The sequence below is a fragment of the Micromys minutus genome (assembly GCF_963924665.1).
Source record: "Micromys minutus genome assembly, chromosome: 9".
Lineage (NCBI taxonomy): Eukaryota > Metazoa > Chordata > Mammalia > Rodentia > Muridae > Micromys > Micromys minutus.
In genome coordinates, this window is record NC_137978.1 from 55,345,883 (window position 1) to 55,360,379 (window position 14,497).

Consider the following 14,497-nt stretch of genomic DNA (forward strand, 5'->3'; position numbering starts at 1 on the left):
GGGCAACTAAACTTGACCACCTCGGAGGCCAGCTCAACACATGACTTCCTGGGGTCAGGCCTCAGTGCCTCTTCTGGGACAGAGGCCAACATAACTTTCATTCTCCTGCGCAGTTGCAGAGCCATGTCCTGACCCTGGAGATCCCACATGGCGAGACAATGGAACTCTATCTTCCTAGGTCTTTTGGCTGAGAGCCCGGTGTGTCTATAGAAAGTGTGATGGCTATTTCTATACGGCTCTACTCCATACTTCAGAAAGGAGTGGGGATGGATCAGAAGCCAGGATCCAGGTCAAGGTCAGTAGCTCTTGCTTACACCTAAATTGTACCCTGGGCTGTAGTTGAGGCTGCAGGCATCCAGGGGACTAGCCTGTGTTCACTGAACTGCATAGGGAAAGGACTGTGAGAACAGTTTTCATGAAAACATGAAGATGCTATTTGCCTTTTCCCCCCTTAACTCTATGTTTAGTGTGTACACAGCTGGTGTAAAAGCAATAGATATCACTAGAAATCACACCAGTGCTGTCAAACTGTGTTAGCAGAACTATGTTCTTCGGACTGTTTGTTCAAGTTTAAAAAACAAAAACAAAACTAAAATACTGGAAGTGGGGAGATATTTCAGCAGTTAAAAATGTTTGCTATGCAAGCATAAGGACCCGAGTTCAAATTTCCAAGCATACAGATAAAAAGGACAGACATAGTTAACTCCTGTCTGTAACCCAGTATTATAGGGTGGAGACAGGGAGCCAGTCAGCGAAAACAGCAAGTTTAGGTTCAGTAAGAAACCCTACCTCAAGAAACAAGGTGGAGGGCTGGAGAGATGGCTCAGTGGTTAGAGCACTGACTGCTCTTCCAGAGGTCCCGAGTTCAATTCCCAGCAACCACATGGTGGCTCACAACCATCTGTAATGGGATCTGATGCTCTCTTTTGGTGTGTCTGAAGACGGCTACAGTGTACTCATATAAATAAAAATAAAAAAAAAAAAAGAAAGAAAGAAAGAAAAGAAACCAGATGGAGAGCAACTGAGAAAGAAAACAAACACCAGTCTCTGACCTTTGCATGTAGACTATTGGGAGTGTATACACACAAAGACAAACACACAGAGCTTAACAGTGCCTTTGATAACACTGTGAGCATAAACTCAGTTGTAGGCACAGCATACACCAGGTTCAATAAATTCACCACTAAAATAAAATAAAAGGTGTGCTTAATGAATCAGTAAAATTGATCAATAACTTTGACCCCTCCCCCCATATGTCTTATAATCAAATGGGATAGAGTTTATGGTTCTTTGATGCATAAAGAGGTGGAGGAAAAGGAGGGGAAATGGTTGAGGGGAAACATGTGCTTCAGTTACCAGCTAAACTATCCATTTAAAAATTATTATCTGTTCTGAGTGAGATAACCCAATCCCAAAAGAACAGACATAATATGCAGTCACTGATAATGGGATACTAACCCCAGAAAGCTCTGAACACCCCAGAAACAACTCACAGACTGTGTGAAGTTCAAGGAAAAAAAAGAAGAATATATTTTAATTAAAATAGAATGTATCACATCCCCCTTTCCTCCCTATAGCCCCTCCCAGTTTCTCTCCTATCCCCTCAAATTAATAGCCTCTTTTTCTATATTATTGTTACATATATACATATGTGTATGTACATCTACCCACAAATACTTAATTACAACCTTAAAAAAATGTATTCGTATACTTTTATGCAAAAATGCTGAAAATTTGTACATTTATCTTTGTTTTTTAAAATAAAGTTTTTCAATAAAAAATTTTCAAAAAAATATTATTATCTGTGTTTACATATTTGCATGTTGGGAAGTGCTTGTGGAGGTCTGAGGACAACTTGCAGGAATTGGTTCTCTTTTTCCACCATGTAGGTCCTGGCTATCAAACAAGGTCACCGGGCTGTGGCCAACACCTTTTACACGCTGAGCTTTCTCAATGATCTCTAAGCTGGCTACTTCTTAACATAACCCTGTGTGTGCTTGAAAGAATGACAAACCTACGAACCACAGCACCTAGTAAATGGCCTCACAGAGTCTGCAAATGAACGGGGTTGTTAACCAGGGGCAGCTTGTATTGTGCTGGTACCTGGGCTTCAGAGCAAACTGTCTAGGTTTGAAGATAGTTCAATGGCTAGCACAACTGCTGCTCAAGCCTGGGGACCTGAACACTAGAACCCATGTAAAGGTGGAATGAAAGAACGAACAGACCCCACAAGGCCATCCTCTTTCTTCCACACATGCACCATGGCAAATGCACATACACACACTAATGAATAAGAATAATTAATAAAAGTAATAACTAATCATCTTTTGAGACAGTCTCTCTACATAGCCCTGGATGTCCTGAAACTCACTGCTGTAGACCAGGATGACCTTGAACTCACAGAGATGCACCTGCCTCTTAGATTAAGAATCAGAATTTTGGCAAAGCTGATCTGACTTTTGGAGAGACAAGGCTGGCTACATTAACACATGGGACTCTTTGATAGCAGATGATGAAATCATCAACATCAGGACCAATCCAGATGCGTGGCAGTGTGTGCCTACAGTCCTAACTTCTGGGAGGTAGAGACAGGAGGGACAGAAGCTTAAGGTTAGCCGTGGCTACATAGTTCTAAGCCAGCCTGGACTACATGAAACCCTGTCTCAGAAACATCAACAGAACCTTTGGAAGATCTGAACAACTCAGAAGCACCATTTTCCAAGTAGTGAGTGTCCATGGAAAAGCGTCACAGGGGGTAGAATACAGACTGGAAGCACAAACTGACAGATACATCTATGGGTGAGCTTTTGGAGCCCACACTGCAAAGAGCTCTTCAGGAAACAATCTAGCACCTAGGGAGCTTTCCTGACGACAAGCCAGAGCCATTAGGAACGTAATTAATACGTTCTCTGCATTCCTACTCCTCACGTGCGACTTCAACTTTCAGCCCAAACACTGCAGGCGCCCAGAGGCTCTTACTCTGCCGTGTGTGGGCCGAGGATTTTTTCTTTTTTCTTTTTTTTTTTTTTTGCTTTTCTTTTTAGAAACAGTGAAGCCGAGTGTGCCAGTTCCCCTGTAATCCCAGCACCAGGAAGGCAAAGACAGGCAGGTGGAATGCTGGGAGTTTGAGAAAACCAGCCTGAGCTACACAGCATCTCAGTAAACACACACACACACACACACACACACACACACACACACACACGCACGCACGCACACACATGTGCGCATGTGTGGGTGCATAAATCCAAAACCCAAAGCTGGACATGGTAGTATACACCTTTAATCCCAGCACTCAAGATGCAGAGACAGGAGGATCTCTGTGTTTGAGACTAGCCTGATCTACCATAGTAAGTTTCAGGAGCTATTGTCTCAAAGAACAAACCACACAAACCATTAGACACAATGTTGTACTCCACTCAAACCCTTTTGGGTGGGAAGAGTTACTTCTCATTAAAAAAAAAAAAAAAACCAAAAAACCAATGCCAATGAATTGGTGAGAATCCAGACACTTCAGTGGTAGGTTCTTGAACGGCAAACATTGATATCTGAAGCCACAGAAACAGCTTTTGTGGGTTTTCCAATGCCCTAAGATTTTGAGAAAGGTTTGAGAAGCAGTATCTTAAGAAACAAACAGAGATGGAGCGACGGCTCAGTGGTTATGAGCTCAGACTGCTCTTGCAGAGGATCCGGGTTCAGTTCTTAGCACCCACACCAGGTAGCTCACAACCGCTTCTAACTCCAGCTCCTGGGATCCAACGGCCTCTTCTGACCTTCACAGGTGATCACACTCATGTGCCCAGCCACATGGGAGTGTGGCTCATTAGTAGACTGCTTACCTAGCGTACACCAAGCCCTGGGTTTGATCCCCAACACCACATCAATCATACTAGAAAGGAGGAGCAGCCTAGAATCCCAGCACTGGGGAAGCAGAGGCAGGAGGGCCAGGAGTTCAAGGCCAGCCCCTATACCATAGCAATGTTGAGGCTTGCCTGAAATACTGAGAGTCTTTGTCTACAAACAAATAAAGGAGAGAGCCAATGAGATGGCTCAGAGGGGAAAGTCACCTGCTGCCAATCCTGCCAATCCACACAATGGAAGGGAAGAACAGACTCTTGCAAGCTGTCCTCTGACCCACACACAAATATCCTAGTGTATGGACATAAACGTCTCTCTCTCACACACACACACACAGACACACACACAGACACACACACACACACACACACACACACACACACACACACACAGACACACACCCCAAATCAGAAATGCAACAGAGAAAACAACAAGACTAGAAAACAAACAAATAACTTCTTTAAGCCAGACCTTTGTCATGTTATAGCGGGCAAAAGAGGGAGGGAGGAGAAAACATAAAAACGCCTCAGATGTTCAATGACAGGAAAATGGCTGAATAAATAATGGAGCCTCCATTTGGTGGAACATTATGCAGTCATTAAAAATTATGTCCTTGGGTCGTATTTATTGTTGTTGGAAATTGCTCGGCATGTTTAACACACTGTTAAAAGATTTTTAAAAAAGAATGAAAGAAAGCAATTTTCATGCAATTTACAGAGAAGTTGGGAAACAGAATCCTGGGAAATTGACAGATACCAGATGGTCCTGCAAGTTCCCACAGAGCACAGTGGGAGTCATGGGAGGGTGTCTAGGGGTGAGCTTAGAGCTTCTTGCTCATCCATTCATTCACTTTCTATTTTTAAACTCACAAGGATACCAAACACCTGAAGCCAACATTTTCCACACTCACCCCATGGAGGAAGAGATGCCTTCCAAGCCCCCCTCTTCCCACACTTGATTCACTTCCAAATCTGACGCCAGCACCAGGGACCACTATTCCAACGTCTGCTTGGGCCAGTGTCACCCAAACTGCAAACTTCAGGTCTCACCTAAACTTGCAAGTAGAGCGGGGACCCTGGCAGGGAGGAAGTCTTTGGGGGGCACTGCTTTTCCCCAGGGCCACTGGCTGTTATCAGGCACCACTGCCATCTGCTGCCTGCTCTGCAAGCACGTCTGTTCACGTCTGCTCCTTCTCATTATGGTGCAGAAATTCCTCTGCATGCCCAACTGCCACCTGCCACATCTGTCTGTCTGTAATTTGTGCGCTCTGCACAGTGACCGGTGAGGAAGGTGAGCTCTTTATGACGCTGTAGGACTCCATGTGGGTTGCTCTGGGTGGCTGGGAGTATCCAGCCACTAGCTTTTCAGGGACACTGTTGTCTTTGAGTGCTCTGAGGTCCCTCTGATCTAGAAGTCATACAGGTGGGCAGCTCTTAGAAGATCTGAGAAGACAGACTCTGCCCCCTGCCAATCACTACGCCTCTGTATAAATCACAGCAAGCAATGGCCCATTTATCTTGTACGTTACTCAACCCTCACTACCTGTATGAGGCCGCCACTCTCACTGGCCCTGCAGGTAAGGAACATGGGTAGTACCATGACCTCAAAGAAGTACAGACAGGGTCAGGTAGGATGGGAACATTAGACAAGGTGAAAGTTAGTAAGAGTTAGAGCCAGATGTGGTGGCTCACACCTGCCATCCCCGCCCTTGGGAGGCCAAGGCAGATGAATCACTGTGACTTAAAGGTCAGCCTGGGCTACACAGTGAGTGCAAGGTTAGCCTGGGCAATAAAGGGAAATGTGGTATTGAAGCAATAAGGAGTAGATAGAGCTGGGGTACAAATCTAGGTCAAATGTGACTCCAGAGCTTGCCATCTCAAGGCTGAGTCGAAGTACCGTCAATCTTTTATCCCGGGCTGACTCCCCGGTGGATACTGGCAGAGGGAAAGACAAGGTGCGTTAGTGGAAAAGAAAAGGCCTCTGCCTTGCTGGGCTCTGGGGCTTGGTCAAGTTGGTGGAACTGTTTAGGAAGGATTAGGAGGTGTGGCCTTATTAGAGGAGGTGTGTCACTGGGGGTAGGCTTTGAGGTTTCAAAAGTCTAAACCACCTCTCTCTGCCTCATGGTTATCTCAACATGAAAGCTCTCAGCTACTTCTCCAGCATCATGCCTGCCTGCCTGCCTGCCTGCCTGCTGCCTAGGCCCCCACCATGATGGTCATGGACTTACCCTATGAAACTGTAAACCCCTAACAAACATTTTTCTGTGATTTGTAATGGCTCCTTATCACAGTAACAGAAAAGTATATAAAGCACTTTACAGCCCCGAGTCAGGGAAACACGCTGGTACTATCCACACGTGTGCACTACACATGGTCAATGAAAAATATTAAATAGAATGTTCTAGAAGTCATTTGCAAGTTTTAAGTAACCTCCTGGATGTATAAATGTACGTGGAGGTCAGAGGTTGATGCCAGGGGTCTTCCTCAATCGCTCTCCACCCGGAGCCTGGAGCTCACTAATTCTGGCTGGATGGACAGAGAGCTCCCAGGATCGACCCATCTCTGCCTCCCCAGTGCTGGGTTCACAGGTCTCCACTGCATGTTCTGCTTTTGAATCTAAAGAGTGCTAAGCGCTGAATGCAGGTGACATGCCTGCATCTGAGATAACTCCGCGGCCCCTTAATGACTTTGAATAAACAATCACAGCTGTTGAGTTCCAGGGTTAGCTCCTCTTGGCAAACTCTAACTGTGCCTACCATGTAAGGGAGCTGTTATCACAGGACACATGGACAGAGAGAGACAGACAGTGCGCGCAGGCTCCATGCTATCCAGATGACATCACAGAACATGTCACATGTCCCCAGTATACCGGGGTGTTGGATGTGAGCTCCAGGGCACTGGGTACCTCAATGACAACATCACCCTTTTAAATTCTCACTCCTGTGAAGCCCCGGATTCTTCCCTTTGTTCAGGCCAGGATGTGTGGTCCAGGACCTGGGGAGCAGTGGGGTGCACAAGCTAGGGCCCTGAACATTCCTCCTAGCCCATAAACTGCCCCGCTTCCTTCCTGGTCTTAAAGAGCAAACACAGCTGATAATTCTGTCCCTGCCCAAGGACAGGGAGCAAGGGTCCTCTGCTCCTGGCATCACCTCTGGGAGAGGTGCAAGAGGCAGAGTTTGGCGGAGCCAACACCAACTCTGCACTGGAGTGTCAGGCTCGGCTAGATCAAGGACCACAGCTTGCACACCCTGGGCTGCACAACTCGGCCTCCCAGGAGACTCCACAGCGAAGACAGGAAGGGTATCATGAGGTCCTTCAGCCAAGGAAAAGGAGGTGACCCAGCTCGGAATGGATCTCTGGATGGGAAATGACTTCCCAAGCATTCTACCATTTGTACCAACTGGGCCACAGTCTCCGCCACCAATAACCACAGTCACAATAACCCCGAGTGCAGCGGCCCAAATGAAATGGCCCCTGGGGACTCACAGGGAGTGACACTGTTAGGAGGTGTGGTCTTGTTGAAGTAGGAAGTTATCACTGGAGTTTCGGAAGCCCAAGCCAGGCTCAGTGGTCCCTCTCTCCCTGCTCTTCTCCAGCACCGTGTCTGCCTGCATCCAATCACGCTTCCCACCATGGTGATAACGGACTAACCCTCTCAACAGTGAGCCAGACCCAATTACTTTTTTATTTTCCTTTATAAGAGTTGCCATGGTCATGGTGTCTCCTCACGGCCACAGAAATCCTGACTAAGACACTGACGAAGTAAGATTCCCGCCAATGAAGTGGCTTCAGAGCCACACACTGTCCTCTCAGTGGCTCCTTGCGCATCCTGGGGATGTCAGTGAAGTGTGGTACGGCCATCTGCTCACTGAGCTCGGCATACCAGGGTCAGGAAAGGCTGCTATGACCCAGGTGGCTACTTAGCCAGCATAATCCCTCTCCTGGGACAAAGCTGAACAGCAAGGAAGTTCACATCCCAGACTCCTCGCCCTACAGCAATGTGTGACCAGGCTCCTGCCAAGGACAACCTTTGATCCTCCACTGTGGCCCCCTGCATGACGTCTCGTGGGCCAGCTCAGATGCCCGCCTCCCACACCTGACATGCTTGCCCAGGACTGTTCTATGTGCCATGAAGGTCTAAGTATCAGGCCAGCCCTGGCTTCAGGGACGAAGCTTTTCTTGATGTCTAGCAGGTGCGTTCAATCTACAGCCCTTAGGGACCCAAACCTTAAACTGACTTAAAACATGGGATGGTCTTTTTTTTTTTTTGCAATCCTTCACATTTTATAACTGGACTAACACAGTTCTCGAGTGGGAAATCTACAGATGACGTCTATCACAATGTCAGAAGATTGAATGCACTTAGAAAGAGTAGGCAGCATGCACGCCCCAAAAAGCTGTTCTCTGAAGACATTGTGGGGCCAGCTTCTCAAAGCACCGTGGCAGCTGCATCGTAGATGGGCTTCCTACCTTTCTCAAGGAACCTTCTAGAAGCTTCCCTGGAGCATGGGCAAAAAACCTTTCAGGAGAAAGGGAGCTGAGGCTCTTTCAGGGAAGCTGAAAGGTCCACTGGTCTGTGATTGTTTGGGCAGCTGGTGATTAAGCAACTATGGAAACGTCCTACGGGCCAGCATAGGTTCCAATGTCTCCCCAGTGCCAGGGCTGCTGGATGCCACACCTCACAGGGAAACTGCACATGCTTGAGAGGTGAGAATAAACCTATGCCCTTCCGAGAGACCACTTTGGGGGAACAGAAGCAGTATGCTGTGATATATGGGGATATGTGATATTTCTGTGATGAGCAATATTTCGGGAACAGGGCTGCAGGCATTTCTCCAGCAGAGCCCAGCACATGCTCAGTCCTGGGCAAGGAAGTCCCAAAGACTCCCAGGAACGTAGGATAGACTCAGCAGTGCATCAGTGAGTATCCTGGTCTATCAAAGATGGCTCCCGAGGCTCCACCCCTCTCTGAGAATCAATGGGCAGTTAATGGTTGCTGAAGATACAGGAGACGTTGCTTTAGTGGTAAAGCCGCTGGCAAGATACCCAAGATACCCCTCGTGCGTACTCCTGTAAGCAACTCTAATGAGGGGTGGGGGAGGGCGCAGGCAGTCTGTGCTCTGTCGCCTGTCACTCACCTTGCAAGGCTTCTTTGGCTCTGGCCAGTTCCTGCTCCTTCTGTACCAGTTGCACCCGGAGTTCAGTGGCTGAGAGGACCTCGGAGCATTTGCCGCCCTGTGACTCTTCCAGGTCCTTTGCCAGCATCTCCTTCATCTGCCGGAGAAGATGTACTTCCTCCTGAAGCTGGACCACTTCCTCCCGCAGGAGCACTATGAAACAAAAGCAGCTGGTCAGAGGTGGGGGGCTTCTCCTATGAGCCAACCACACAGAACCTTTGCCTAACTGGGCCCTGGCCCCGCCCTCTCCACATGCACACAATCCACACCGCCGAGCATCCGATGCTTCTGTGGCCACTCAGTGTCCTCCCGGTGGCCACAGACTCATTCTGACCATGAGTCGCCCACCCCAGTCCTAAGGAAGCTTTGTGTGTGACCTTTCATAGACTCCCCTAAACCTGATCCTCCCTCAGGCCACAGAGGCTCAAGCCTGTTCGAGAACTCAGAAAGGGGCTGGAGAGATGGCTCAGTGGTTAAGAACACTGACCGTTCTTTCAGAGGTCCCAAGTTCGTGTCTCACAACCATTTGTAATGAGGCCTGATGCCCTCTTCTGGTGTGTCATATATTAATAAGTATACTTATATATAATAAATAAATCTTAAAAAAAAAAAAAAAAAACCTCAGGAAGGCCAGGTTATGCTATGTCACGGGTGTGACCCTGGTGTTAAGTCAGAATTCAAACACAGTGTCACATGTGCTAAGGGATATAGTTACATCCTGAAGAGCGCGTGCCTCCTGGGGGTTCTGCACCTCACAGACAACATAGCCACTGACAGGCATAGCGCCAAGAATGGGGGCACTATGGGTGTGGGACATGAAGGCAGCTACATCCAACCCTGTGTGTGCGTCTTGAGAGACCCCTGTGTCTTCAGAAGCTACCCGGGTAATAAGCCCTTAAAGATGGGAGCTTGTGGGAGTGGCATTTGCTACTGTACGCCTGAGAAGCCCAGTGTGTCCTGCTAAGCTCCAATAATCCCAAAACTTCTACAGGTGCTGGGGACAGTGGCACAGGAGTGGGTGCACACAGGTGGCGGGTTTTCATGATGACCTTCATGATGATCACTCTTACAAAGTCGTATCAAGAACGATGTTACCAGGTATGGTCAGACACTTTTTAATAACACCTGCCTCAGAGGCTAAGGCAGGAGAACTGCTGCAGGTTCAGGCAGCCTGGGCTAATCATGAGGTCTAGTCCAGCCTGGGCTACATAGTTAAGACACTTCTCTTACCCTCTCTCACTCTCTAAAATAGAGTGAGTCCTCGTCTGAGGGGCAGTTAAAGAACTAAGTAAAAGCGCACAGTGACAGCTCCGGAAACAGCCCCAGAGCCTCTGCTGAAGGCAGCTCCAGCACGGTCCCCTCCTGTCCCAGTCACCTCCGCCGCAGCCACCAGGCCCTTTCCGACTTCCCAGCTTTCCCGGTGCCCACCTCCTTCATGTGACACACGGAACATGTCTGTGCTCCAGCTCGCCTCCTCAGACATATCTTCCTCCAAAGATCCCGGTGCCGGGGGTGCCTGCCTGCTCTTTCTCACACTGCCGGACTCCAAGGCAGGCTGCTGACCGTCCAAAAACCTGCAGAGTCAGTTTACTGGGTCCCGGCCCCTCCCTCACTCCAGGCACACATCTCCAGGCAGGAGGTCAGATCGATCAAGGCTTTAGCCACAGTCACCTGTGTCCCTTGCTCTGGCTTGCCGTCTTTAAAGATACCCAAGACTCTGGAACTGTCTCCTTTATCCATGACCTCCACTTGCTCATCCTGACTTTGTATACTCAACGTATGTCAGAATCAAGTGCGGGAAACTGTTAGCACAAATCCATTGACAATGCACTACGCAATAGGTTTTTGCTTGAATAAGTGTGCGCGCGCATGTGTGTGTGTGTGTGTGTGTGTGTGTGTGTGTATGAATGGCTTCTAATGTGTCTTCAAGCCACTTTGAGGAAGCCACTAAGATCCTTTCTTGTCTGTGCACAGGTGGCAGGGTCTCAAGAGACCCTGTCAATCCCTTGTCAATTTTTCTATAAATTTTAGGTTCTTCCTGGAGATCTTGTTTACTGCAAACCACAGGGATTCCCAACCAGTCCGGGCTGCCAGATTTAGAAAGCACACACTTCAAGGCAGTGGTGGAGGCAGAAGAGACCGGCAGATCTCTGTGAGTCTGAAGCCAGCCTGGGGTCTACAGAGTTCCAGGACAGCCAAACCCTGTCTCAAACCACCAAACCAAAACCCCATACGCAGGAGGACCAGACCTCAGGGACTCAGTAGGCCATTCTTAGGGTAAATATATCCCAAGTAGCATGTGGAACACACTTAGGCTTGGTGTGCATTTGTGCTGTCCTATGCTCTAATTTGTAAGGTATTTCTTCCACGTGGAGTTCTCCTGTCCCACAGCCACAGGCGCAGGAAGCAGAGTGACCCCGGGGGCTGATGTCGCTAGAACACCCCGAGGGATTGGGTGGAGGTGGAGAACTGAACAGCAGTTGCTAAACTTGCGCATCGCTAAGAGCAGATAGGGGTGGCACACGCACTGGAACAGGTGTACCTGGCATGGGGGCCCCACCCTCCAGCCCAGCCCCCCCCCCACTAGCAGCCAATGGGAACCAGGCACACCTAAGAAGGGCCCAGTCTCAGAAAAACAAGGTTGCTAAAACAACCAAGGGAAAATGAGAGCCTCGCGTGAGCTTATGGAGAGCCTCAACCCACACTGGCTGGGCAGGCTATACAGCTTGCGACTCTTCCCTGCCCCTTCCGTCATCTGAGCCAACCCGTCACGTGGTTGGGATCACTGCACAGGAAAGGGACTGTGTGCATGAGCCTCAGTTGTCTTACTTGTGATATGGGGCAAATGAAGCGAAAATGGAGGCTGGGGTGTGGCTCAGGGATAGCAACTGTGCTTAGCATGCTTAAGGCCCTGAGTTCCAATCCCAGCTCTCCTCAGTGTGCCTGGCACCCCTGCCCACAGTGCCTGAGCGCCACCAATCTGCACAGCTCACCATGCCTTCTGCAGAGAGGCATGAACTGAACACGCGAATCGGAAGCCATGGACAATGAAAGACCCGGAGAGTTAGCTTCGTTTTCCTGCTTGAGAGGGTTTGGTACCTTGCTTTGTGCCCTTGGATAAGACACTATTTATCTCTGGGCCTTTTTAGGGATGCTTAGAGGGAACCAGTGCTCTTTGTAAATCCAGATGAATGTTATTGCTCGTATATGGGAACAGAGGCTCTGGTGTTCCGAGTAATTAAGTAACTGGGCTCAGAGTAATTAAGAAACGAGCCAAGTGTCTCAGCTGCAAGGCCACGTTTGTTCACAGATGCAAGAGACTAAAGGCACAGGACAGGGCTCAGTATACACTATGGACCCTCCATTCCAGCCAGTGTAGACAGGCATGGGGAGACAGGAGGAAGGGGCAGCTGCTGAGCCAAACGCTCGTGCCCTGCTCAAAGGAATCTTCCAGGACTGCCCTGTCCGCATCCAGGCACAGAAAAGCAACAATACCCTGAACCGTGCCCCTCTGCACCCGGAAACCATAATCCTCAGACTGCTTGCTGGGCAGGGAGCAGGTCGGAGTGCAGAGAGACCAACAAAAGTCACATGCAGGCAACTGTTGCTGGGAGACTCCTGCCTCCGGGAGCTGATCGCTACCCATGGAGCTAACCTGCCAACCCAAGAGGCCCCAGGTGCCTCTTCCCTGAGGAAGAGGGGGTGCAGTGTACCCTCCCCAAAGGGCACACCCACAATAGGTGACCATGGGAGCTGAGACCTGCCACTCCATAGCCTGTCCCCTTTAGTCTGCAAGGGTTTTGCTTTTTAAGAAAATGTTACCCCTCAGCTCCCGGTGCAACTAAGGTTGCTTCCGTGATCCAGTCAGCAGAGTACAGAAAAAAATTGTTTTTGAGAAGGAATGCCACTTAAAGACAAAAAAAAGGGGGGGGGGGATAAAAACTGATGTTTTTTTTTCCCTCCATATTTTATCTTTGGAGAGTAGTTTTAATGGCTGGAGCTGCAACCATCACCTTGTGATAAAGAGGCAACCAATGACTAGATCAATCCTCACAATAAGGCATGAAATAGCAGCTACCATTATTATACCCGCTTCATATATCGGGGGTGTGAGGTATATGGGAAGTTAAATTACAGGGCCACACCCACAGATAGTCAAGAGATGTAATGTCACACCCTGTTCCAGCTTCTAGAACGCAGTCTAGTTCCGAGTCTGAGACATTTCTGGAAACAGTAATGGTTGATGATTTCCTCATACAAACATCCCAGTGTGGGTCATGAGGCATGCTCAAGTCAAGAGAGTTACAGAGTTCTGGGCAGTAACTGTGGGGACCCCCATACTGGTCAGACCATCTACTGTCCATTGTGAGCTAAAATAGAAAGCTCTGGGGAAGAACACAGCCTGAGGGTGACTTCAGCAGCAAAGCCTAGGTCACTATCAGTCCTGGGCTGGCGTGACAATGGAGTCATATGCTCTCTTTATCCTCACCAACCACTCCAGGAGCTCACTCGTTCTTGCCCTCTGTGGTGGAGTAGATCTCGAGATCCCAGCCTCTGCCCCAAGTCCATGGTCTCTGCAGCTCCTGAGAAGCATGTGGGGTTTCTCGGAGACAGAGATAGGATCTCGTCACACGCACCACGGTGCTGGCTCCAGGAAGCGTGTGTCCACAGTGCTGGGTGTTTCTGGTAGAGGCAGGCCAGGCAGCTCAGTCTTGGCTCCTCTGCTTCCTAATGTGGGCCCCTGGCATCTGATCTGAATGAGGGAAAAATGGAGCCAAGACTGGTTTCCCAGCCTGCGGGAAATCTTAAACAAAGCAACTCTTTCTCAGGTTCCCTCTAGCCTTTTGACACCGTGACACTGTGTTACTACCTACAGACTCCAGGCCCTGAGAACTACAATGGAGCTAACAGTAATAAAAATAAAAACTTATATATGATCCCAATCTCATGGTTTTAAGTTCATCACATTGTGTAGGGCTGCATTCACATGAGACACTTGCTGCCTGACAGCCGCAGACTAGATAGAAAAATTCTGGAAAGTTCTAAATGGGGTCAAGGGTAATTTATCATCAGCAATTTCTTTTGTTTTGAGATAGCGTCTTTTTTTTGTTTTTATCATAGCTCTGGATATCCTGGAACTAGACTGGCCTTGAACTCACAGAGGCCCAGCAGACTTCGGCAGGGCTGGAATTAAAAATTCACCACCACACCCAGCTCAATGTCACTGTCACGATAGAGAATGTGTCCTCTGTATTCATGGAGAAGGCTATGGCCTCCACACCTAAGGAACCCTGAGCCACAGCTTCCCTGACCCACAGGGTCAGCTAAGGGAGCAGTCAAGGCCCTTATGCAGGGCAGGGCAGGGCAGACTCAGACAAGTGAGAGGGAACAGAGCAGAGGGGCCTGTGTGAGGAAGTTGGACCCACGGACTGTTGCCGGCTACCTACTTGGTCACCAATCAGG

The 14,497-nt window shown here is 48.8% G+C and overlaps 1 protein-coding gene across 4 annotated transcripts in view; it reads right to left on the reverse strand.

Moving 5' to 3' along the window:
* The window catches only part of KAZN (kazrin, periplakin interacting protein), a 344,563-nt gene that overhangs the window by 87,622 nt on the left and 242,444 nt on the right, over positions 1–14,497 (reverse strand). For all 4 annotated transcript variants that reach the window (XM_080921808.1, XM_080921806.1, XM_080921807.1 and 1 more), the window contains exon 2: positions 8,996–9,187. In XM_080921808.1, coding sequence (XP_080777934.1) covers positions 8,996–9,187 — 192 coding nt within the window. The remainder of the gene's footprint in view (positions 1–8,995; positions 9,188–14,497) is intronic.